This window comes from Pteropus vampyrus, unplaced genomic scaffold (assembly GCF_000151845.1).
Source record: "Pteropus vampyrus isolate Shadow unplaced genomic scaffold, Pvam_2.0 Scaffold144, whole genome shotgun sequence".
Classification (NCBI taxonomy): domain Eukaryota; kingdom Metazoa; phylum Chordata; class Mammalia; order Chiroptera; family Pteropodidae; genus Pteropus; species Pteropus vampyrus.
Genome location: NW_011888925.1, coordinates 2,387,131 through 2,410,087, shown reverse-complemented (window position 1 = coordinate 2,410,087; position 22,957 = coordinate 2,387,131). Strand labels below are relative to the sequence as shown.

The window sequence follows — 22,957 nt, the reverse complement described above, 5'->3', positions numbered from 1 at the left end:
CTAATCCGGAGTACCCTTTCAAAGGGAAGATGAAGTTTACAGCTCACCCCCCTCCCCCCCACACACACCACCAAAGTTTGCAGTATAGACTCAGATTTGAGAAACCCACATGGAAGATTAAGTGCTGTCACTCTAGCACAGGGCCCTGAAGACTTGGTGCAGTCCCTCAGTTTCCAGGGGTCACCCGAGTGGTGGCGCATAAGGAAAACACAAAACTCCAAGTTCTCCTGGAATGAGAGAGAAGCGCGGCCCGGCCCACTCCACCCCTTTCGATGAGCCCGCCACCTGGGGGCTTTCTAGAACATCCCACACTCTCCACACTGCCCGCCAGCATGGGATGGCAGGGAGTGTGGGGTGAACCCCCTAAGTCCGTCCCAGAAAGCAAGAGTTGATCTGAGACTTGAAGGAGTGGCTGAGGGCGGGTGTCTGTCCCCTCCCCTCCGTGCTGCCCCAGAGCTCAGGGCCCTGGTTTGAGTTTTATACGTTGGTGGTCTTCTCCCAGCTGTAATGAGAATTCAGGGAGGGCCAGTGTGTTTGGACAAAGGTGTGGCCACCCTAGGGGTGGGCAGCACCTGTCTCTACCTCTTCCCCAGCACCTTAGCTGGCCAGGATCCTGGGTAAAAGGCCCCCGCCTCAGAGGCTGGGCACAGGAGGGCTGATTCTAAACCCAGCACCCAGAATTTGTGCAGTAAGAGGCCTTTGAGGCCATCTGCGTATGTGTCTTCTCAGAGCCCAGGACCCAGGAAGCAATGGTAGCCCTGTTTTATCACGAGGCTCCATGGGAGATCTCATCAGAATAAACATTTCTTTTGCTACTTAGTAAACAAAAATGTTACCACACATCTGACCCCCTGTCCTGTTCTTATTCCAGTGGGGTGGTCACTGAACCTGCCCAAGGCAACCAGGCTATGACAGGTTAGGACACCCAGCCACCAGTTCTGCCTCTCAGCATTCAAAGCACACAGAGGGCAGGCCTCAGGTAGACAGGCGGGGGTTCAAACTCCAGCTCCGCCACTCACTGGGACTGCTGTCCTTGCCCCTTCTGAGTCTGTTTCTTTCCCCGCCACATGCAGGCAGGAACCCCTGCCTCATAGGGACTGGGCCCCTAGGGTGTCAGACTTGAGTGGCCGCCTTTGCTGAGCACCCCAGGGCGGCCGGTCAGGGTGGGAGTAAGGGTCAGTGCCAGGAGTCCAGCACCCCACCCTACTCCTAGAACAAAGCAGGCAGGACCCACCCTTCCCTGAAGCAGCTCACAGACTTGGTGGCGTCCATGGGCCAGAGGGGTGGTGGCAGAGGGGGCTCTGGCCTGGCTTCCTGTGAGCCCAGAGGGATTGTTAATTATAAAACCACATGGGGCAGCAGCCTCTGTGGAGTGTGGGAGCCCTACGGCGTGTTGGAGCAGCACAGAGAAGGTTTTTGGATGAAAAGCCAGGGTGATGAAATCACCATATGTCCACCCATTTGGGGCTTTGGACTTTTCGAAGGATGCCCAGCCCCCGCTCCCCGGTGTGCTGGTGCGGGCAGGAGAGTGGGCAAGTAGGACTGCCCAGGCCTAGCTCAGGGAGTGGGGGCCCTCAACCCCATCATCTCCACCAGCCCCTCCCAAAAAGCCGCCCCAATAGATACACATTTAAATAAAACCTGGAGCCTGGGCTGCAATGCAACTCCCCCGCCCTCCAACCACACGCTCTTCCTGGAAACAGCTCCAGTGACCACTGGTGGCCATTTTGTGCACCATTTGCCCCTCACACCTGAGCTGGGGCACTTCTCTATTGTGCACAGACAGCGGCCCAGAGAGAGAGGAAGTGACTTGCCCAAGGGCACATGCCTGGTCAGCAGCAGGCAGTGCTGTACACCTCACAGCCATCTTCTCCTTGTTCTCTGGCTCCCTGGTGTAGCCAAGGGCCAGGGCAGCCTGCCATTCTAAGCAGCTCTGAAGATCATCTGCTCAGAGCGGCTTCCTGAGACAGGACTGCGAGAGGCTCTCCTCAGGCATTGGGGCTGAATCTCCACCTTGGGACAGGTGCAGCTTGGGAGGCCTAAGACCCCTGAGCCTGCCTGTGTCTGGGCCACGCTTAGACCCAGAGAGCTATGCTTTGGGCGGCGGGGGGGGGGGGTCAGAAAGCCGGGGTTCCCTGCACTCCCTTGCACTGGGCTCTCACCTCTCCCTCTTCCAGATACTCCCTTATTTGAACCACTCTCTTTCTGATAGGCCTGGGTCACTGAACTGACATCGAGTCCACTGCAGCTTGGCCTTTCCCTGTCCCCAGCATCTGGGGCCACACCCTGCCCTTCTGCTGCCAGGCATTGGCCTAGGCCTGAAACCTGGGGAAGGAACTCCAGGCTGGTACCACCCACCTCCCATCCCACCACCCCCACCCCAGCCTCGAGGCAGTAATCTGTTAGGGGAAGGTAATAACAACTCCCTTCTCTGGCAGAGCCCTAGTGAAGACTGAGGATCTGATGTCACCTTCGAATGCTAAGAAGATCCACAGGAATGAAGGTGTAATCACTATGAGCTGCTACCCCAGGGAGAGCTGATGCCAGCATCTCAATGACAAAGGGATTGGGAGGGGAAGCCGTGCTGGGGAGGCCGCTGGCCTTGTACCTGGGTGGGCCTCCAGGAAGCAGTGACCAGAGTGTGAATGAGGATGCCATGGGAAGGTGGGTGGTGGACGTCTACTTAGACTCACTCACCTGCTGAACACCCACCAGGCTGGGCCAGGGTCTGCCACCCACAAGGCTCCCTGGGGCGAGGCCTGTGCATCTCTGGCCATCTGGCTCACACAGGAGCAGAGAATAGATTTGCTGGGCAGAGCAGGGCCAAGTGCAGGAGCTGTTTTTGACTACAGGGCTGGAGGGCTGGCTGCTTGAGACTGAAGCAGGGCTCAGGTATAGGCTGAGTTATGAGGGGCTTTCTGACCCTGCAAAGGCGTAGACAGGGAGCTGACCTCTTTTTAGAGATAAGGAAACCGAGGCTTGAAACGGGATACGACGAAACAAATACAAGTACCAGATGGGTAGGAAATGCCAACTACCAGTCCCAGCTCTGCCCCATGCAGACCTCGGTGGGTCTCTTTTTGCTATCCGGGACTCAGTTTCCCCTCTGCTGTACTATGTGAGGATGGAGCCTGAAGGGCGGTGGGGGATGGACTAGTCTGAGAACTCAGAATTCAGAAAAGCTAAGTAAGGGTCTTGCCCAATGTCACATAGGAAGTGAGCCAGGACCCAAAGATCTCACCAGTTGGTCCTTGACTGCTGACCCCTTGGGGCCGTGGTGTGTGTGGGGGATCAGCGTGTCCGAAAGGGGCAGTGAGGAATGGCCCATTTCGCCTAGCAGCCTTTCCCGCTTAGCTTCCCGGGAGATGGGAACTTGGGCCTGTCCTGAGCATCCCGCCCTCTTCTGGTCTCTGGCGCCCCCCTGTGGCCTCCGAAAGCTCGAACCATCCTGTGGGCTCTACCCCTGCCCCGCCCCTAAAAGGAGGGATCTTCTTCAGGTGAGAACTACGAGGGTCCAACCACAACATCCCAACCCCTTCCCAGGAGACACAGAGGCAGTGACGGGATCCCCAGATTTGGGTTTGGAGCCTGACTCCCTTCCCCCACCTGATGTGGGTGAGACGGCCTATCTCGGTTGCCCCATGTCACAGACCCCGGGCAAGTCTCAGAGGGGATCACATGCGAGGCCCGTGGGCGAGCCCCAGGGCTGTCAGGGTTGCTCAGTTCAGCTTCTTGGACACTTACAGAGCGCCTCCTCCTCAGGGCCGGCAACCTCACCCTGTCGGGACTCAAGGAGGTCTCCACCTGAAGGAGGGGGCAAACTCCCAAAGAGATTTTTTTTAATGGAAGAATTTATTGTCTAAAGTTACTAAAAACCCCACCCTTTGAGCTCTTTTCTTGGGCAGATCTACAGTCCCATGGCCTCTGGTCCAGTCCAGCTGGACACAGCTGGGCAGATCATAAATAACACTGGACAGGGCCAGCCCCTCCCCTCCCCCGACCTTCTCCAGCCCAGCTTGGACCTCTCCTTGGCCTTCATGTTCCAGGCCGGCTGCAGGCCCTGCTCCCGCCTAGGCTTTAAAAGCCTGTCGTAGAGTTAACAGCCAGCGCCAACGCAGGGTCTAGCTGCAGGGCTTCCTCACCCTCGGCCCCCTAATTCATCTTTGTTCTCCCCAGGTCTCAGTGTATCCAGCGACCAAATGGGTGTAACCATCCCTGCCTCACCTACCTGTCTCCCAGGTCGGCTGAAACATACAAATAAAATTAAATCAGAAACGAACTTGTTTTTTGAGGAGGGTGCCAAGCACGGTCGGCTTCCTGGGGAGGGAGAGGACTACAATTCCCATCCGGCTCCGGGGCCGCGGGCGTACTCAGCCCCTCTTCCTGAACTGAGGGAGAGGCGCCGCTGACCCAGGGGGCGAGGGAAGCTGCAGTACCCCGGGCATCCCCACCTAGGTTAGGGGCCGGCGAGGACCCGGGTAGGGCTGAGTTTGGGGCTGCGCGGGGATCTAGGTGGTCTTTCCGGCCCCCCTGGGACCCCCCCTTTGCCCCGCCCTGCCCAGGAGTTAGTGTTGTTCGGGGCCCGCCCCCCCACTTCCTGGCCGAGGTTTGGCCCCGCCCCTGCGCGTCTCCGCCCTCCCACCCTCACCTACAGTCGCGTCTCCCATTGGCCGGCGCGCACCTGCCCGTCCGTCGAGGGCGGGGAGTGGGGGGCGTGGCGTAGCGCCCAGGTGAGGGAGCGCAGGCGGCGGCGGAGGAAGGTGACAGCCGGGAGGGCGGGAGGGTGGGGGGAGGACGCGCGGAGGACTGGCGGACCCACAGACGAACAGACCGACAGGTGGGCATGCGGGCAGCCTGGCTCTAGCCCGGGCGCGGGGCTCCGGCCGCAGCCATGGAGCAGCGGCTGCGTGCGCTGGAGCGGCTGGCGCGGAGCGAGGCCGGCGGCGGCCCGGGACTCGACGGCCTCCTGGATCTGCTGCTGGGGCTGCACCACGAGCTCAGCTGCGCCCCCCTGCGGCGAGAGCGCAACGTGGCGCAGTTCCTGAGCTGGGGTGAGTGACCCCGACGGGACCGAGGGAGGGGGACTGGCTGAAGGACACCCCCCTGGACCCTCTCCCTCGTGCTCCACGCCCACAGACCCAACGGCCGGAGCCACACCCCCCAAACGCCTTGAACTGACCCTGACACGTGCCACCGGACCCCGCGGGCCTCTCAGTAACCTGCACACCTTACCCTCACTCAGATTCACACACATGCTCTTCGCCTTCCCACTCGCAGACCCTGACACGTGTACACAACACACATCTCACATAGACTCCCAGAAACTCGGTCCCTGGTATAGATCCCAGACACAGGTACACAATACATGCTCTGCACAAAGTCACGTCCAGGATTCCTTGCTCACACATCACACACCTCGTGACCCATGAGAACACACTCTCACATACGCAGACTCCCATGCACGTCACACACTAACACACATGCTTTCTCAGTCTCCCACATACCACACAGATGCACGGAGACACTAATATACAGCTCACGGAGATACCCAGGGAGCCCCACACTTCGCCCTGCAGACCACCCCAGCCACACTGGCTGTTACACGCTCGTCTGTTTCCACTCACATATCTGTAATTATTGCACACTTCCGCCCCTTCCCCGCACACACACTTCCATTTCCCTGCATATAAGACCACCCCGGGCTGGATATAGGAACCAAACTCAGCCCCTTTGTGTAGGCTGCTGGCCAGGCTTCCTGAGGGCTGTTCCCGAGGGCCAGGGAGGGGGGCCTGGCTGGAGGTGGGTCTGCACCCCTTCCTGGTTGACTCATCTGAGTCACCGGGAGTGGCTGGCCCGGGGTGACCCTGAATTCAGTGTGGGCACTGGCGCCAGCCCCAGGGCTCCCTGGTCACACCCGGCCAGGCCATGGAGGGAAGGCACGGGGCCTGGCCTGGAGGGTGGGTGAGGCAGGTGTTTGCCCAGTGGGCGACTGGCGTTCCTGGCACTCCTGAGCTCTGGGCAGGCGCAAGGCCCGGCCTGGCACAGTTGGGCACCTGAGACATGCCAGTGAGTTGGCCTCCAGCCCCAGCCCTTCCTTCCACGGTGAGGGCAGTCAGAGGCCCCTGCCTCTGCTGCTGGCCCGTCTCCCCAGACTCCTGCACCTTGTGTGTGTATCTGACTGTGTTGTCATCACCCCCTGTGACACCCACACCCACGTGTGAGTGTTTGCACACACGTGTTCCTCCCTGCCTGCCTCCGGCACCTTTGCCTGGGACCCCAGCGTGGGGGCCTGTCTGTTGACATCTCCCGAGGTAACTTGCAGGGCGTTGACTCACTCTCTGCCCCGACTTGTCCCCACTCCTGCCCAGAGTCCCCATCCCCTGGGGCAGGGCGAGGGGACTGGGCCGCCTGTCCTGGGGGTTTGGATCTCCCAGCCAGGGGCCCTAGGTTTGGCCCCTCCGTGGCCGATGGGTAGCTCCCTTAGCCTCAGTCCCCCCTCGGAAGCCTGTGGCTGCTCCTCTCGGCTACACACACAGACCTGGGAAAGACAATTAATTTCTGTAATGAGGTTTCCACCCCTGCTGCGGGGGTTCTGCCTGATAAACCTGTGGAACAGCTCTCCGTCTCACCCACAGACCTGCCCAGCTGGCAGGGAGTTTACCTCCTGGTGGGGGAAACTGAGGCAGGAAGCCAGACTGCAGCCACCCCCAACCCCTACTGGTCACTCTTGCCTCCCTAAGTTTCCAGGCCCCGATTTTCTCCTTCAGGCCTGCAAAGGGCCTGGGAGTGGCTAGAGATGCCCCTCATGGAAGTATGAGGGACTGTGAGGAAGGAGGAGGTTCTTGGCCCGGTGAAGGCCAAGTCCAGAGAGGAAGGCAGGGCTCGGAGTTGTAGGGCTGGTCAGGCCTGGAGGAGGTCCCGAGCGCTCACACGCTCTGGTGCCAGCATCAGGCGCCAGGGAAAGGCTTTTTGGCCCTGTGTTTGAGTCTTGTGAGAACCTGGGCAGACCTACCTATGCCTGCCAACAAGGAGGCCCCACACAGGGCCCTGCAGAACCACTGTCCTACCTGTCCTCCAGGGCGGCCCCAGGCCTCACCTCCAGCCAGGTACTTCTGTGCCTACAGGGTCCCAGGACCAGGGCCCATAGCTCCTCAATGGCAGAGAAGCCTCTCTGGGGACAAGGAATGTTGCCTGTCCAGTTTCCCAAGACAGGCCCTGGCCTGGTCTTGCTAGGTGGCCAAGAACTGTAAGCTGGGGGTGGAAATGGTATCCCCATCGGCCCCAGGGTGACCTGGCCAGCCAGGGTCAGCCCTCAGGCTGGGGAGGACTACAAGTTCCATCAGCACCTGGGATCCAGGCTGCCTGGAGTCTGGAGACAGGGGTCCAGGGAGGTCTGGGGACAAGGGGGTCCGCAGAATCAGGAATCCGCCTTGCATGCTTCCTGATCATGGCCGAATGGGCTGCAGTGCCCATCAAGCCTTTGGCCAGAGACCGTCCCTGGGGAGGTCATCCTTGCCCTGGCATCGTGGGAGTTGCAGCTCCTGGCTTTCCCAGGTGAGAAGCTGGGGCCCGCCTCGCAGATTCCCTGAGCCCCACTCTCTGTCCCCTCAGCCAGCCCCTTCGTAACAAAGGTGAAGGAACTGCGGCTGCGGAGAGATGACTTTGAGATCTTGAAGGTGATCGGCCGAGGGGCCTTCGGGGAGGTGAGCAGAGGCCCTGGGGTAGGTGGGAGGATGATGTTCATGCCCAGCTGTGCTGACCGCAGTTTTCTCTGTGGCCGCAGGTTGCCGTGGTGAGGCAGAGGGACAGTGGGCAGATTTTTGCCATGAAAATGCTACACAAATGGGAGATGCTTAAGAGGGCCGAGGTCAGTTTGGGGCCTGGTGGGACTTTGGCACCCTACAAATGGGCATGGGGAGTTGTTGCCTGTGAGGCTATAGGGCATGTGGAAGAAGGGGCTGGCATGGTTGCCAAACAGGCAGAGGATCCACCCTCCGTAGCCGTCCACTCCCTCTTCCCTTCTTCACAGTAAGCCTTTCTTAGAACCATGCAGAGTTTTTCCCATTTTTCTTGTGATGATACCGAGGCCCAGAGCCATAAAGCATGGGCTCGGGGTCATACAGGTCTGAGCTCACACGATCCGAGCTCCTAGACTTACAGAGTCGCACTCCAGGCCCTGAGCTGATGTGGGGGCTTTCCTGGGCTCTGATCCCACCCCACCCTCTGCTCCCCAAACCTGCTATAGACAGCCTGTTTCCGGGAGGAGCGGGACGTTCTGGTGAAGGGGGACAGCCGCTGGGTGACGGCTCTGCATTATGCCTTCCAAGATGAGGAGTACCTGGTGAGGATACTGGGCAAGGTTGGAGGGGTTTGCCTGGGGACATAGAAAAAGCCCTTGGGTGCCAGAGGCCCTGGGTCCAAGGAGAGAGAGAGAGACAGATCCCTCCTGGGACCAATAGGCTTGTCTTCCCCACCAGTTCAAGGGCCTGGAGCCTCCTGCCCGATCTCTGGCTGGGAACTGGCTGCCCCCGAGCTGCTGGGAGGCACAACCCTGCTGCCTCCCAGAGCTCTGAGGGACCAGTGGGAAGTGGGGCCCTGGGGCAGGTGCCCCACTTTTCCGTCTGATTCTTACCCCCGCCCACCACCATCCAGTACCTGGTGATGGACTACTACGCCGGTGGGGACCTCCTCACTCTCCTGAGCCGCTTCGAGGACCGCCTCCCGCCCGAGCTGGCCCAGTTCTACCTGGCCGAGATGGTGCTGGCCATCCACTCTCTGCACCAGCTGGGTTACGTCCACAGGTTGGCCTGCAAAGCCCCCTCTGCCCCAACTAGCCCCTGCTGACGGCTCTGGTGACAGTCGACATTTGCTGAGCACTCACCATGTGCCAGGCCTGTCCCAGGTGCTTCATACGCATGATGCCTTTGAATCCTCACACCAAAAACCTTATGTGATGGGGGCTGATATTGTCGCATTTTACAGATGAGGAAGTCAGGGCTTAGCACAGGTAAGCACCTGCCTGGCTCAAGGTGATAGCTGGTGGGTGGCCGAGCCATGGTTTGCACTAGGGAAGTCTGACTCTTGCATTCCCCACAGCACACCCTGCTGCCTCCAAAGGCTGTCCTCATGGATCCCTTTCCCCAGTCTAACCACCTTCTTCCTTCCTGGCCACCAGGCTTCCCCCTCCCACGTGCATGCACACATACTGCTTGTGTGTGCACTTGCTCATGCACACACACCCAGGCATGTGCCCCAACCACATCCACGTGCACAAGTCAGACCCCTCACGTTCCCTGCCCCTCTCCCCCAGGGATGTCAAGCCAGATAATGTCCTGCTAGACATGAATGGGCACATCCGCCTGGCTGACTTTGGCTCCTGCCTACGTCTCAACACCAGCGGCATGGTAAGGACTCCCACTCCAGGGTGGGGCGGGGGACACCCAGCCGGGAGAGCTCCCAGAAGGCTGAAGGCACCAGGCCTAGTGCATCAGCCCCCAGAGAAAGTAAACACTAGGCCCAGGCCCCAGGTGGGAGCACCAGGCCAGCCAAGCCCTCGGGAGTGGGGGTGCCAGGCCCGGACCCAGGCTATGGCGATGGGCTAGCAGGCCCAGCCAGGTCCAAGGCTGTCCTCATGGCGCCATCAATACCGCCACCCACAGGTGGACTCGTCGGTGGCAGTGGGGACGCCCGATTACATCTCCCCTGAGATCCTACAGGCCATGGAGGAGGGCAAGGGCCACTATGGCCCGCAGTGTGACTGGTGGTCGCTGGGTGTCTGTGCCTATGAGCTGCTCTTCGGGGAGACGCCCTTCTACGCTGAATCCCTGGTGGAAACCTACGGCAAGATCATGAACCACGAGGTCTGGCCGCCAGGCTCCAGGGTTCTGGGAGGGGAGCAGGACTCCTGAGTCCGAGAGGTTGATGATGCCCGAAAGTGGGGAGTGGGATCCCAGATACCCACCTGCACCCCTCCCCTGGGCCTGCAGGACCACCTGCAGTTCCCCCCAGATGTGCCTGATGTGCCAGCCAGCGCCCAAGACCTGATCCGCCAGCTGCTGTGCCGCCAGGAGGAGCGTCTGGGTCGCGGAGGACTGGACGACTTCCGGAACCACCCCTTCTTCGAAGGCGTGGACTGGGAGCGGCTGGCGACCAGCACCGCCCCCTATATCCCTGAGCTGCGCGGGCCCCTGGACACCTCCAACTTCGACGTGGATGATGACACCCTCAACCATCCGGTGAGTGGCGAGTCCCACTGCAGTAGGAAAGCTTCCTTGGCACCCCTTGGCTATAGGAAGAAGCTCCCTAGAAGTTCCCCAAAGTGGTTGCTGGGCTGGGGGTAAGGTCTTCGAACCCCAGAGGCTTGTTGGAGTTATGGTTCACCTGCCCTCAGGTGGGTTGTACCAAGCGAGGGTCGTTTGACCTCGTGTTATCCTGTTAACCAGAGTCGTATGAGGAAGAGGACTCCCAGCGGTGCCTGGGAGGCCATAACCTCAAGGACTCATGGGAAACGCCCATTTAGGCGAGGGCCATGTTACCCACCTGGGTTCCCACTGAGCAGGAGGAGGCTGGCACTCCCAGTCCCAGAGTGTCTCCTGGGTCCCACACCTCAGCCTGGAGCTGTGCCTGTTGACTCTGACTCTTTCCCTCCTGCAGGGAACCCTGCCACCACCCTGCCTCGGGACTTTCTCAGGCCACCACCTACCATTTGTGGGCTTCACCTATACCTCTGGCAGGTAAGTCTAGTCCTCAAACACCTGGTGGGAAGCTACGGGCCACCTGGCCTGGAGGATGCTGGAAATGTAACCTGCAGGGAGGACCCTGGGAAAGGGGCTGAATATCCCATCTGATCCCCGCATGTGACAGGTGCTCAGGGAGTATGCTCTGAGCTCTCAGGGCAGCCCCCCGCGTCCTCAGGGTCCTAGTAATGCCACACCCATGCCCCGTTTGGGTCCCACCCCAGAATTTGGCCCTCTCAGTACCCTCTGCGGCAGGCTGGGAGGGTATTGGACTCGGAGCCAGAGACTAGCAGTGAAAGGGCTCCCACTGCTCCCTGAGCTTCACCTTGTGCCTCTGTAAAGTGGGCGGCACGATCCGGTTCCACCTGTGGGGCTGGCCTGAAATGCGGCGAGGTCCTGAGGGGAGGCGCTGCGAGGTATAGGCAAACACATCTGACCGGCACTCAGGAGTGCCCACTGAGCGGGGGGCCAGCAGGGCCTGTTGTCACTTCCATTTTCCTGTGATGAAACCGAGGCTCAGATATGTCAGGTGACTGTTCATGGTCACACAGCGTGTAAGGGCCCGGGCTGGTGTTCGAACCTGGGCCTGCGGAACCCCGGAACCACTGTCCTGGGTAGCTGCCCTTGGTACCAGCCTGGAGCCTTCCAGGGGCAGTGTCTGGTCTGATTTATTTCTCTTCTCAGAGCCCAGGGCTGGGTACAGAGCTGGCACACAGTGGGCGTTTCTTGGGTGAATGAATGATGAGATGCAGGAGAATGGAGGTGGCTTTGGGGGTGGGGTCTCTGCCAACCCGTGTTGACCTGCTTTCCCCAGTCCAGGCCCTGAAAGCAGCTCTGAGCAGCTGGCTGCCCTGGAGCGGAAGCTCCGTTGTCTAGAGCAGGAGAAGACGGAGTTGAACCGGAAGCTTCAAGGTATGGGGAGCCAACTGGCCAGGGTGCGTCTGACCCAGGGGCTGCTGCCTCAGGACTAACTGCGCACTTGTGGGTCCCCCCACTGCAGAGGCCCTGCAGATCTCCTCAGACCATCGGGAGCTGGAGCAGCTACAGAAGGAAGTGCAGACTCTACGAGACAGGCTGTCAGGTATCCCCACCCACCCCTGCCCCATCTCTTCCCCTTCCCCTTACCTTGGAGGCTGGCCTGCTTTCCCAGCACACCTGAGTCCAGCCTGGGTTCCAGTCCTGCTTCTGCTGTATACATGCTACATGAGCTCAGGGAATTATCTTAAACTCTGAGCCTGCACGTAGAAAATGGACCAAGGAGACCCACCTCTCAGGCTGTAATGAGGGTTTTGTGAGACACTGCACGTGAAGTGCCTGGCTGAGGAGGCTGGGGCAGTCAGTATGTGTGGGTCTCAGTGACAATTCCTGGCAGAGACGCTGATGGCCAGCAAGGCCCCCTTGTCCCTGACGGATGGTCCTCCTGCTGGTAGCCTAGGCCAGGACAGTGATCTACAACAGGAGAGAGACCGACTCCTCCAGGTGAGGGCCTGGTGAGGTGGTGAGTGGCCCAGGGCTCAGTGCGAAAGAGGTCCTTGCCCTGACTTTTGGCCTTGTCCTCCCTACTCCCACCCCGATCCCCAGGAGCTGGCTGAGGCTCAGGCAGGGCTGCGGGCTCAGGAGAAGGAGCTACGTAGAGCCCAGGGGAGGCAGGAGGAGCTGCTCCAAAGGCTGCAGGAGGCCCAGGAGAGAGAAGTGGCCACAGCCAGCCAGACCCAGGCCCTGAGCTCCCAGCTGGAAGAAGCCCAGGCTGCTCAGAGGGAGGTGAGTGACAGGGGTAGGTGGGGACAGCAGTAGGGCCCGGCCCATGAACCCTGGCATAGCTAGAGGGATTCCAGGGAGCTCAATTCAGGGTTCTGGGAACAGCACGTGCCTTTGCGCCCCCCCACTGCAGTTGGCAGAGGCCTGAGCATCGGGATGATGGTTAGGGTGGGGCGGGCTGGGGGGTTCACTGCCTCCATTCCTCCTGTGGCCGACAGCCCAGGAGTCTGCAGGAAGGCCAGGGAGAGGGTTGGGGTGAATGAGGTCAACACTGGCTGCCTCTGTACGCCATCACAGCTGGAGAGCCAGGTGGCCACCCTGAGCCGGGAGGTGACACAGCTTCAGAGACAGCAGGAGCAAAACCTCGAGAAAGAGTCTCCCTGGGCCGAGGTAGTGAGGGCTACCCCCTGCCAGGTGGCACATCCCTTGGCCTGACCCCACTCAGGGCCCTCAGGTCCAGGCTTGTGCCCCAGGGGTAGGGCGGGCCATGGCTTTTCGGACTCCTGCATGACCCCTCTTCATGTCCCCAAGACTGTCCACTCTGCCTCTGAGACCAATGGTACAGGATTGCCTGAGGGTGGGCCCCAGGAAGCCCAGCTGAGGAAGGAGGTGGCAGCCCTGCGTGTACAGCTGGAGCAGGCCCGTGGCCATGGGTGAGCTGGGCCGCTCGGGCGGGGGACAGGGTGAGGGCCCAGGCTGGGAGTCACTGAGTCACCCTCTTCTCCCCAGGCTCAGTGGGAAGGAGGAGGCCCTGTGCCGGCTCCAGGAGGAGAACCAGCGGCTGAGCCAAGAGCAAGAGCGGGTGAGCAGGGCAGACAAGAGGGCAGGACAGATGGCCAGGCAGTGGGACAGAGCAGGGAACACGGCAGGGTGGCCGGGCAGAACTGCCGGGTCCCGGGGCTGGCTGTCTTCCTGACCCTGCAGGGCTCACAGCAGGCAGGCAAGCCGTAGTGGGTGAGCAAGGGTGGACACGGGCAGGGCTTCGGGGTGCTGGAGCCCCTGGGGACTGACCCCACCTCCCACCCGGCCCCCAGCTGGTGGAAGAACTGGAGCGGGAGCAGCAGAGCCGGCAGCAGCTGGAAGGCGAGCGGCAGGAGACAGAAGGCAACTGGGAGGCGCAGATAACCGACATCCTCGGCTGGTGGGTGCGGACGGGCTGGGGGCTGGAGTGGGCCCACGTAGCACTGAGGGCCCAGCCCGTGACTCTGAGTCCCCTTCCCAATCAGGGTGAATGATGAGAAGGTCTCAAGAGGCTACCTGCAGGCCCTGGCCACCAAGATGGCCGAAGAGCTAGAGTCCTTGAGGAACACGGGCACCCAGATGCTCCCTGCCCGGCCACTGGTGAGCCCAGAGATACCCGGGGTGGCGGGGGTTGGGGGCGCTGCCGGCAGCCTTACTCCGCAGGTGAGGACGCAGCTCACGGAAGATCAGTGACTTACCAAAGCTCACAGTGGGTCAGTGGCAGAGCTGGGGCTTCGAGCCTAGCCAGGTGGCGAGGGTAGTGGTGTGCTCTGGTGGGAGGGGCCATCTTACATGGGTGCCGCCTGGCCACCAGGACCACCAATGGAAGGCAAGGCGGCTGCAGAAGATGGAGGCCTCAGCCAGGCTGGAGCTTCAGTCGGCGCTGGAGGCCGAGATCCGGGCCAAGCAGGGACTGCAGGAGCAGTTGACGCAGGTGCAGGAGGCCCAGCTGCAGGCTGAGAGGTGAGACCAGGAGCAGGTGCCTCCGTGGGGATCTGGGACCGGTGCCGCGGCCTGGGGCAGGCCCTCACCGGGTTCTCCCCCAGCCGTCTGCAGGAGGCTGAGAAGCAGAATCAGGGCCTGCAGCAGGAGCTGGCTGCACTTCGGGAGGAGTTGCGGGCCCGTGGGCCGGGAGGTGAGTGGCTGTCGGCACGCCTGTCTGGGAGCTGACCCCCAGTCCAGCCTCAGTTACCAAGGGGGTAGCACACAGCCTCGCAGGGCTGTGGAGACAAGAGTTTGTTCCAGACTGCCACTTACTTCACCATCTGTTAGCCAGGGCTACTGGGCACCTGCTGTATGCCATGTCCCCCACAAACACCAAATACTGCAGCCATTGCCCCATTTTACTGAGATGGAAACTAAGGCTCCTCGGTACCTCGGGAAAAAGTGTTAGGGCCAGGCCAGGGATGCCAACCCTAGTGACCCATACGCTCTGTTTGCAGACAAGCCCTCAAACTCTCTGATTCCCTTCCTGTCTCTCCGGAGCTTAGAGGTAAGAACTGGGTACAGGGGCTGGTTGGGGAGGGATCCTGGGGAGAAGCACAGGGGCCTTGTCTTTGCTCCCCAGCCCGGTCCCCAGAAGGATGCCTCCAAGGACCCTGGCATCTCAGGAGAAGCCCCGAGGCCTGGGGTAGAGCCACAGCTGAGGCCAGAGGGCCGCCGCAGCCTGCGCCTGGGGGTAAGGACCCATGGGAGACCTGCAGCTGGGGGGCACCCTCTGCCCACGTGCTTCTTACCTGTTCGCTTGCCCTCTCCTGCAGGCTGTGTTCCCCAGAGCACCTGCTGCTCCCACAGAAGGTCCTCCTGCAAAGGTCAGTGCCTAACAGGGTGGCATGGGGCGGGGGCACCACACCATTCTGCTTGGTTTCCAAGGGCTCTCTTGGTTCCTCCACGTGCATCGTGGCTGGCAGACCACTTTGGGGGTGGCAGCGGTGGCAAAGAGTTTGAGTGCTCCCACAGACTCACTGGGGCTCGGAGTTCACGCTGCCACCTAGCTCATTCCCTCGTTCTACCTGTCACTTGAGGTGGCCTCGGGGGTGGGGCTTGGGGCCCTGGGAGGCTGCGGTCAGACATGAGTAACGGCCATGTCCCCCCTCCCCAGCCCGGCTCACACATGTTGCGCCCCCGGAGCTTCCCATCCCCCACCAAGTGCCTGCGCTGCACCTCGCTGATGCTGGGCCTGAGCCGCCAGGGCCTGGGCTGTGATGGTGAGACCACCCCCCCACACACACCCATTCACCTGCCTCCCAGGCACCAGCCACAGCCCCTAAGTGTCTGGAACAAAAGCCACCCCAGCTGATGCCGGCTCAGGTGCCATCATGGCCTCAGGGAAGCTAGGGCTGGGAATGCCGAGTCCTGGTTCTGAGCTGTCCCCACGCCACTTCACACCATCTCCTGCTTTGCCCACAGCCTGTAGCTACTACTGTCACTCAACTTGTGCCTCACAGGCCCCACCCTGCCCTGTGCCCCCTGACCGCCTCTGCACAGCCCTGGGAGTGCACCCCGAAACAGGCACAGGCACTGCCTACGAGGGCTTCCTGTCGGTGAGCTGGGGCCAGAGAGGGAGAGATGGGTATGGGTGGCTTTGGCCTGGCGGGCCCTCCCATGCCTGCCTTCCCCAGGTGCCGCGGCCCTCAGGCGTCCGGCGGGGCTGGCAGCGGGTATTTGCCGCCCTCAGTGACTCTCGCCTGCTGCTGTTTGATGCTCCAGACCCTCGGCTCAGCCCGGCCAGTGGGGCCCTCCTGCAGGCACTGGATCTGAGGTGGGTGCTGGGCAATGCGTGGCATGGGACAAGGGACAAGTGGGCGGATGGGGTGCAGCCAGTGGCTGTAGAACCTCTGATCTGTTCCATGAACCTCCCAGGGATCCCCAGTTCTCAGCCACCCCTGTCCTGGCCTCTGATGTTATCCATGCCCAGTCCAAGGACCTACCACGCATCTTCAGGGTAAGCACCTAGGGTGGGATGAGCCAGACCACCATCCGCCTCCACACCGACCCCCTTCCAGCCACTTTTCTCCCTCTCCGTGGCTGCCCCCTTCATCTCTCTCCGCTCCCCTCCAGTGGACAGCTACTCCAGCTTCCGTTCTGGTCCGTGGACCCATGCTCCATCCAGCAGTGCAGGATTACCCAACCCCCAGGCCATGGACCACTGGTGGTTCGTGGCCTGTTAGGAACCAGGCCGCACAGCAGGAGGTGAGCGGGAGGCGCGCGAGCGAAGCTGCATCTGTATTTGCAGCTGCTCCCCAGCGCCAGCATCACCGCCTCAGATCATCAGGCGTTAGATCTCATAAGAGCAACAGTCCCTGGTGCCAAAAAAAGTTGGGGACCGCTGCTGCCGCACACGGAGTTTTCCATATGTGAAGCTGGCTATGTCCTGCTTCGTTCAGGACTCTTCTGTGGCTCCCTGATCATGCTCCCTCCACGTGCTCCTGACTGTGGCCTTGAGGCCCCATAATTCTGACCCTGCAGGCCTCCCTGGCCTCTCTCTCGAGCCTCTCTCTGCTCTGACCACACCTTGTTTTCTCCAGTTCCAAAAGTACCCTGGGCCCGTGGACCCCTTCACAACTGTTCCCTCCGGTTGGCCCCCTGCCGACCCCCAGCCTTTCTCCCACCTTGACCATTCCTGGTTATTCCACTTGTTCCCCAGGCTCCAAAAGAGATGCCTCTTCCTGTGGGAGGGCATCCTTCCCTGCTTCGCTGGAGTTGGGAGCCCTGCCCTATGTTCCCACAATACCCCATTCTTTCCTCCTGTGGCATGGGTCAGGGCTCTGTCCATATGCTTGTCTAACCGCCCCGTCTGGCTCATCGCCTGCTAAAAGGCAGCACCTAGCTTTGTGCCTTGCAAGCTCATGTCAGGGCTAATAAGCCTCATCTGCTAGAACAAGAGAAGGGAGAAAGGACAGCTGGCCATCGGCCCGTGGTCCTCCAACCTGAGTCCTTTCAGCCTGGGTCTCTGCTCACAGGTGACGGCCTCCCAGCTGACAGTGCCGCCTGTCACGTGCACTGTGCTGCTGCTGGCAGAGAGCGAGGGTGAGCGGGAGCGCTGGCTGCAGGTGCTGGGCGAGCTGCAGCAGCTGCTGCTGGATGCGCGGCCGAGGCCCCGGCCTGTGTACACGCTCAAGGAGGCCTACGACAACGGGCTGCCGCTGCTGCCCCACACGCTCTGTGCCGCCATCATTGGTAAGCCTCATGCTGAGGAGGCGTCACCCGCCCAGGGCAGGCTCGGGGGAGGAGTCAGGGCCTGTAGGGATCTGCAGGCCCAGCCACAGTCACGAGGGCTGCTGTCGCTGCCCGGTCTCTGCAGCCATGAGCTGTGGGCTCTCTGCCTTGCACACGTGTCATCCCTGACCGTCCCCTGAGCATGGCTGTGTGAGGAGCCCCAGCTAGAGGGTGGGGGTCCAGCTTCCGCTGCTCCACTTCTCCATGTCTCATTTCTGCTTTTCCCAAAAGACTCTCAAGCAAGCGAACAGAGAAAAGGCCTTCGTAAGAGTTAAATAAGGGTTTTGCTCCCGGCTCTCTTACCAGCAGCTGGGTGACCATGGGGAGTCTGGGCACACCGGAGCCTCGCATCGTCTCCTGTGTCCAGCCGGGAGCCCAGGGCCTCCGTGACAGACAGCTGGGGGAGAGGCGAGGAAGCAATGCTCGCCGGATCCCCCTGGCAGCCAGGGCCCGGAGCCAGCCCTTGCCCTAGCAAGCTGGGCGCTCTCCGTGTAGTCACTCAGGGCGAGAGCCATGGGGAAGACTGTGTGGGTCCTCCAGGTCCCCTGTGTCAGTCAGGAGTTGGGGACACAGGGGCATTTGTCAAGCAGGGATTGCCCTGAGCTTAACACTCATTTCACATCGCTTCATCTCCATAGCCTCACAGCAGCTTTATCAGAAAGGTAACATTATTGTCCCCACTTTATGTTAGGGGAAATCGAGGCTCCGAGAGGTGACATGACTTATCCAAAATCCTACAGCTGGGGTGGGGGGGATCCTCTCACCTGCCCCACAGCCCTTACCCATTAGAGCCAGCCAGGACTCTGGGACAGAGGGGTTCAGTGACACAGGGACAGTGGGATTGCCATCTTCATGTCCTCAGGAGAAACCGAGGCTCGGCAAGGGCAGGCACACTGCCCAGTCTCCGCCTCTGGACGGGCCCTCTGACCCCTGACCCTCTCCTTCCCTCTACCAGACCAAGACCGGCTTGCTCTGGGCACAGAGGAGGGGCTGTTTGTGATCCACCTACACAGCAATGGTACTTGCCTGTCAGGGCCAGGGCTGGCACGGGTGGGGCTCAGCCCTGGGGGACAGAGGAGGATGGGCACTGGGCTGCTCCTTACCCATCCGGTGGTGACACTCTCCCTCACCAACCCCACAGACATTTTCCAGGTGGGCGAGTGCCGGCGGGTGCAGCGGCTGGCAGTGAGCGCCACCGCGGGCCTTCTGGCCGTGCTGTGTGGGCGTGGCCCCAGCGTGCGCCTCTTCGCTCTGGCGGAGCTGGAGAACGCGGAGGTGGCAGGCGCCAAGATCGCTGAGTCTCGGGGCTGCCAGGCACTGGCAGCCGGACGCATCCTGCAGGCGCGTACCCCTGTACTCTGTATAGCTGTCAAACGCCAGGTGCTCTGCTACCAGCTGGGCCCAGGCCCGGGGCCCTGGCAGCGCCGCATTCGTGAGCTGCAGGCACCAGCACCTGTGCAGAGCCTGGAGCTGCTAGGCGATCGGCTATGCGTGGGTGCAGCTGGTGCCTTCGCGCTCTACCCGCTGCTCAACGAGGCCGTGCCCTTAGCGCTGGGAGCCGGTCTGGTACCTGAAGAGCTGCCACCATCCCGTGGGGGCCTGGGAGAGGCACTGGGTGCCGTGGAGCTCAGCCTTAGTGAGTTCCTGCTGCTCTTCACCACTGCTGGAGTCTACGTGGACAGCACTGGCCGCAAGTCTCGCATCCCTGAGCTGCTATGGCCCGCAGTGCCCACAGGCTGGGGTAAGGCCAATGGAGAGCAGGCTGAGTGGAGCCAGGAACCTGCGGTGGATCTCATGTCAGAAGAAGACAGGGTCCTGCTCCAACTCCTGAGCTTGGCACTGGAAGCCAGTGTGTACCATCCTGCCTGACCACGCCCCGCTCCCCTGGGTGGCTGGCAGGGGATCTTTCTCTTCTCTGCCTTCGCTCACATCCTTCCCTTGCCTGAACTGCTCTCCTTTTTGTACCTGGCAAACTCTTAACCAGGTCCAGCCAATGTGTGCGCAGGGCCCGGAGCTGGTAGGCCCTCCATAAATGACCAGCCTGATTGCCGTCATTGTCATTATGCTTTTAGGCTCCCTGCCCTGCCTCCCCCATGGTTGGTCCTTTGCTCCTTTTTGCTCCCCGACCTCTGCCTTGCTTCTTAGCACCTTCTCGTAATGACCGGTGTGGTGCACCAGGCCTGCGTACGGGCTGGGGCTGATTTCTTCATCCCATTCAGCGCCCATTCCGGGCAGCACACCCCAGGGGCTCTGACTGTTTGGAGAAATGAATGAATGAATGAGTGAATGAAGGAGGGAGTCGGGCACATTCATAGGTAGCTGGCGTAATGGAGTTCGGGCTTAAAGAAAAGATCAGAGCTCCCGTCATGAGCAGTGGCCCTTCTGGGGTGGGACCTGTGGGTTGGGTGTGGCACAGACATTCAGCATGTAGGAGTTGGACCCAGACAGCCCGGGGCCAATTCCCAGCTCTCACTCACCATTAGGTGGCCTTGCCCATTACTTAGCTCTGGGGTTTCTGGTCCCTCACCTGTAAGGTAGGGTGATAATACTACCTGCCCACAGTTGTTTGAGAATTAAAGAAGGAAAAAATATGCAAAGTGGTTAGAACTATGCCTGACACGGCACAGAGTGGCGCTCCGCAGTTTGAGCTCTGATTTGCTGCAGAGGTCGGGTGGGGCGACCAGGAGAGTGTTCGGAAGAAGGGCCTTTGGTGGGCGGGGAAGTTTCTGCGCTGTGGCAGGGCACAGGGTGTTCCCCGAGGTACTGAGGAGGGAACAAGCCCAGAGAAGGGCTGGACTTGCCCAGGGCTGCACAGCACAGGCAGTTTTCCACCCTGCAGGTTATACAGCTCCCTACCTGACAGTGTTCAGTGAGAACTCCATCGATGTATTTGATGTGAGGAAAGCAGAATGGGTCCAGACGGTACCACTCAAGAAGGTGAGGGCCTGTCCAGACCCTGGGGCTGGACTGGGTGGGGTGGGGTAGCATGACATGACCTCTGTGCCTGCTGCCTCAGGTGCGACCCCTGAACCCAGAGGGCTCCCTATTCCTCTATGGCACCGAGAAGATCCGCCTGACCTACCTCAGGAACCCGCTGGCAGGTGAGGCAGTGTGTGTGCATGTATATATATATGCGTGTGTGCGCTCACCTGTGCACACGTGTGGATGTGTGACCCTGAGCACCGGCCGACTGGGACCCTGGGGACTTGTGAGCACTGCCCAGCTCTCTGCTTCTCCCACAGAGAAGGACGAGTTCGACATCCCCGACCTCACTGACAACAGCCGGCGCCAGCTGTTCCGCACCAAGAGCAAGCGCCACTTCTTTTTCCGCGTGTCGGAGGAGCAGCGGCAGCAGCAGCGCAGGTGCGTGCGCGGTGCAACGACTGGGCGGGCCTCCCATTCTTGGGGGCGGGGCCCAGCACAGGCCCACCCCCGGGGTGGGGCAGGGAGTCAGCTTCGGGAGAGAATGTGGGGATGCATCACATTCGCCGCCTCCCTTCCTACACCCTCTCTGCCTGCAGGGAGATGCTGAAGGACCCCATTGTGCGCTCCAAGCTCATCTCACCGCCCACAAACTTCAACCACCTGGTGCACGTGGGCCCTAAGGACGCGAGGCCCAATGCCAGGGACCAGCCCCCGGTGAGTCCTCTGGAGCTAATCACAAGCCTCCTGGGTGAGGCTGAGCCGATCACTGGCCTCTTCAGTGCGCTTGAGCTAATCGGAGGTCTCTGCTTACCTGGGACCCTGGCCCTCAGCGCATCCAGAGCTGGCGCTGGCCGTGGTTAGTTGTCCTGGTGTGTTGTCGCGCCTGCTCCAGCCCCTCCGCACTGTCCCCCAACAGGCTTCTGAAGGGAAAGGCCGAGGTGCCCGCGCCTCTGGCCCACAGCGGCCCCACAGCTTCTCCGAGGCTCCGCGGCGCCCAGCCTCCATGGGCAGCGACGGGAACGTGGACTCCAGTAAGGATAGCCCCACAGCCGACAGTACTTCATGTTCCTCCCCCAAGTTTCCACCCACTTTAGACCCCTCAAATCTGACCTTGAATTTTTGTCCTCTCATCCTGCTCCTGGAACAGTGAAGAGGAAGCCTTGGACATCTCTCTCCAGCGAGTCCGTGTCCTGCCCCCAGGGATCTCTGAGTCCCACAGCCTCCCTGATGCAGGTGAGCCAGTGGGGACTTTTCTCTTCCCCACTCAAAGCTGTTCTGTATTAGGCCCTTCGTGGGACCTGAGGCCAAAGAACAAGCTGAGCCCATCCCTTCCCTGGATCCTAAGAGATTCAGACTCTTACCTGCCTCACCCCGCAGCTGGCCCCAGCAGAGGCCTGGAAGTGGGTATCCTGGCTCTGACTGTCCCGGCAGTGTGGCCCCCAGCTAGGTGCCCAGCCTCCCTGAACTTCTCTTGTATGTAAAATGAGGTTATTATCGTGAGACCTGTATGAGGAGTTGACACCTCAGCATGGTGCCTGGCACATGGGGACAGTGCCACAGAGGTGGAGCTCTTGGGATTCTTAACAGAGGCCCAGCCCGTGGGAGGGAGCAGTCCACTCTGGGTGGGGACTGGGGAAGACCTAAGAGGAGATGGGAAGGCTCCCACTCACCCTCCAGGCTTGTCTCCAATCGCCACCCCTACTCCAGCCACCCTAGGCCGCTCAGAGCCCAGACACTTGCTGTGTTCTTCCATATCTTCAGGCTCCTGCCCCTGCTGTCCCCACTGCTTTGAATGCCCTTTCCTGTCCTCCACCTGATTAACACGCAGGCCACCTCAAGGCTCTGCACCAATATCACCTCCAGAGACCACCCGACTGCCTGGTCAGGTGATCACTGCACCCCTGCAGTTGCTGTCGCCTCCAGCGCCCTCCTCTCCCCACCCATTCTTTGTCAATTCTTCCGTGCTATGCTTTGTGTCTGGGTGCCAGTCCTCCTCCTCTACAGTCCCCCTGTACTGTGGGCCCTTTGATGGACGGGGGTCAAGTTTGTCTTCTGCCCAAAGTAAAGCATGTTTGTTGATCGAATGAAGAATGGGGTGAATGAACAAAGGGTCGTTGATTTGGGCTCTGGCGTTAAGTAGGAGTTTCCCAGGTTCTTCTCATGCACCCCCACCCCCACCTCACATCTGGTCTCCTCCAAGGGCCAGCAGCAGGCGATGGGTCCCGGGAAGGCCTCTGGAGGCCTAGCGAGGGAAGAGTCCTCTCTCCACTCTGACTTCCGTCTCTTTCCCCTCCAGGTCTCAGAAAGGCCCCGGAGCCTCCCCCTAGCCCCCGAATCGGAGAGCTCCCCTTGACACCTTCCGGCAGGGCCCACCCAAACCCCAGGACTGAGAGACATGAGGGAGCAAAGATCCTGAGGAATACCATACGCCGGCTGGTCCGGGACATGCGGAAATTTGGACTCAGGGAGAAGCTGGGCTGGGCTGGGCTGGGCTGGGCAGCGACTGGGAGGCTGGCCTAGGTTCCCAGGGGAACCTGACTCCCAGCCCTCGTCCCATCTTTCCCCTCTGCTCCTAGCGC

General features: G+C 60.9%; 1 protein-coding gene across 3 annotated transcripts; it reads left to right on the top strand.

Moving 5' to 3' along the window:
* Nucleotides 1-3,851: 3,851 nt before the first annotated feature.
* CDC42BPG (CDC42 binding protein kinase gamma) lies at nucleotides 3,852-22,951 on the top strand. 3 transcript variants are annotated; one of them, XM_023535824.1, is made up of 37 exons: nucleotides 3,852-5,051; nucleotides 7,612-7,676; nucleotides 7,784-7,867; nucleotides 8,246-8,341; nucleotides 8,653-8,801; nucleotides 9,311-9,404; nucleotides 9,660-9,860; nucleotides 9,987-10,235; nucleotides 10,654-10,733; nucleotides 11,551-11,648; nucleotides 11,737-11,817; nucleotides 12,109-12,215; nucleotides 12,318-12,497; nucleotides 12,792-12,884; nucleotides 13,026-13,147; nucleotides 13,224-13,296; nucleotides 13,529-13,635; nucleotides 13,721-13,835; nucleotides 14,050-14,198; nucleotides 14,282-14,370; nucleotides 14,678-14,727; nucleotides 14,803-14,913; nucleotides 14,996-15,046; nucleotides 15,337-15,442; nucleotides 15,645-15,778; nucleotides 15,857-15,996; nucleotides 16,098-16,179; nucleotides 17,198-17,414; nucleotides 18,409-18,471; nucleotides 18,595-19,194; nucleotides 20,293-20,390; nucleotides 20,470-20,554; nucleotides 20,696-20,816; nucleotides 20,975-21,092; nucleotides 21,295-21,409; nucleotides 21,526-21,611; nucleotides 22,675-22,951. In XM_023535824.1, exons 1-37 carry the CDS (start codon nucleotides 4,892-4,894, stop codon nucleotides 22,729-22,731), a joined length of 4,626 nt encoding a protein of 1,541 aa, XP_023391592.1. In that variant the 5' UTR covers nucleotides 3,852-4,891; the 3' UTR covers nucleotides 22,732-22,951. The 3 variants fall into 3 exon arrangements, with proteins under 3 accessions (XP_023391592.1, XP_023391591.1, XP_011367068.1); XM_023535823.1 differs by having other exon boundaries at nucleotides 3,853-5,051; nucleotides 7,612-7,703; XM_011368766.2 differs by having other exon boundaries at nucleotides 3,854-5,051; nucleotides 7,612-7,703; nucleotides 12,148-12,215.
* Nucleotides 22,952-22,957: the final 6 nt, after the last annotated feature.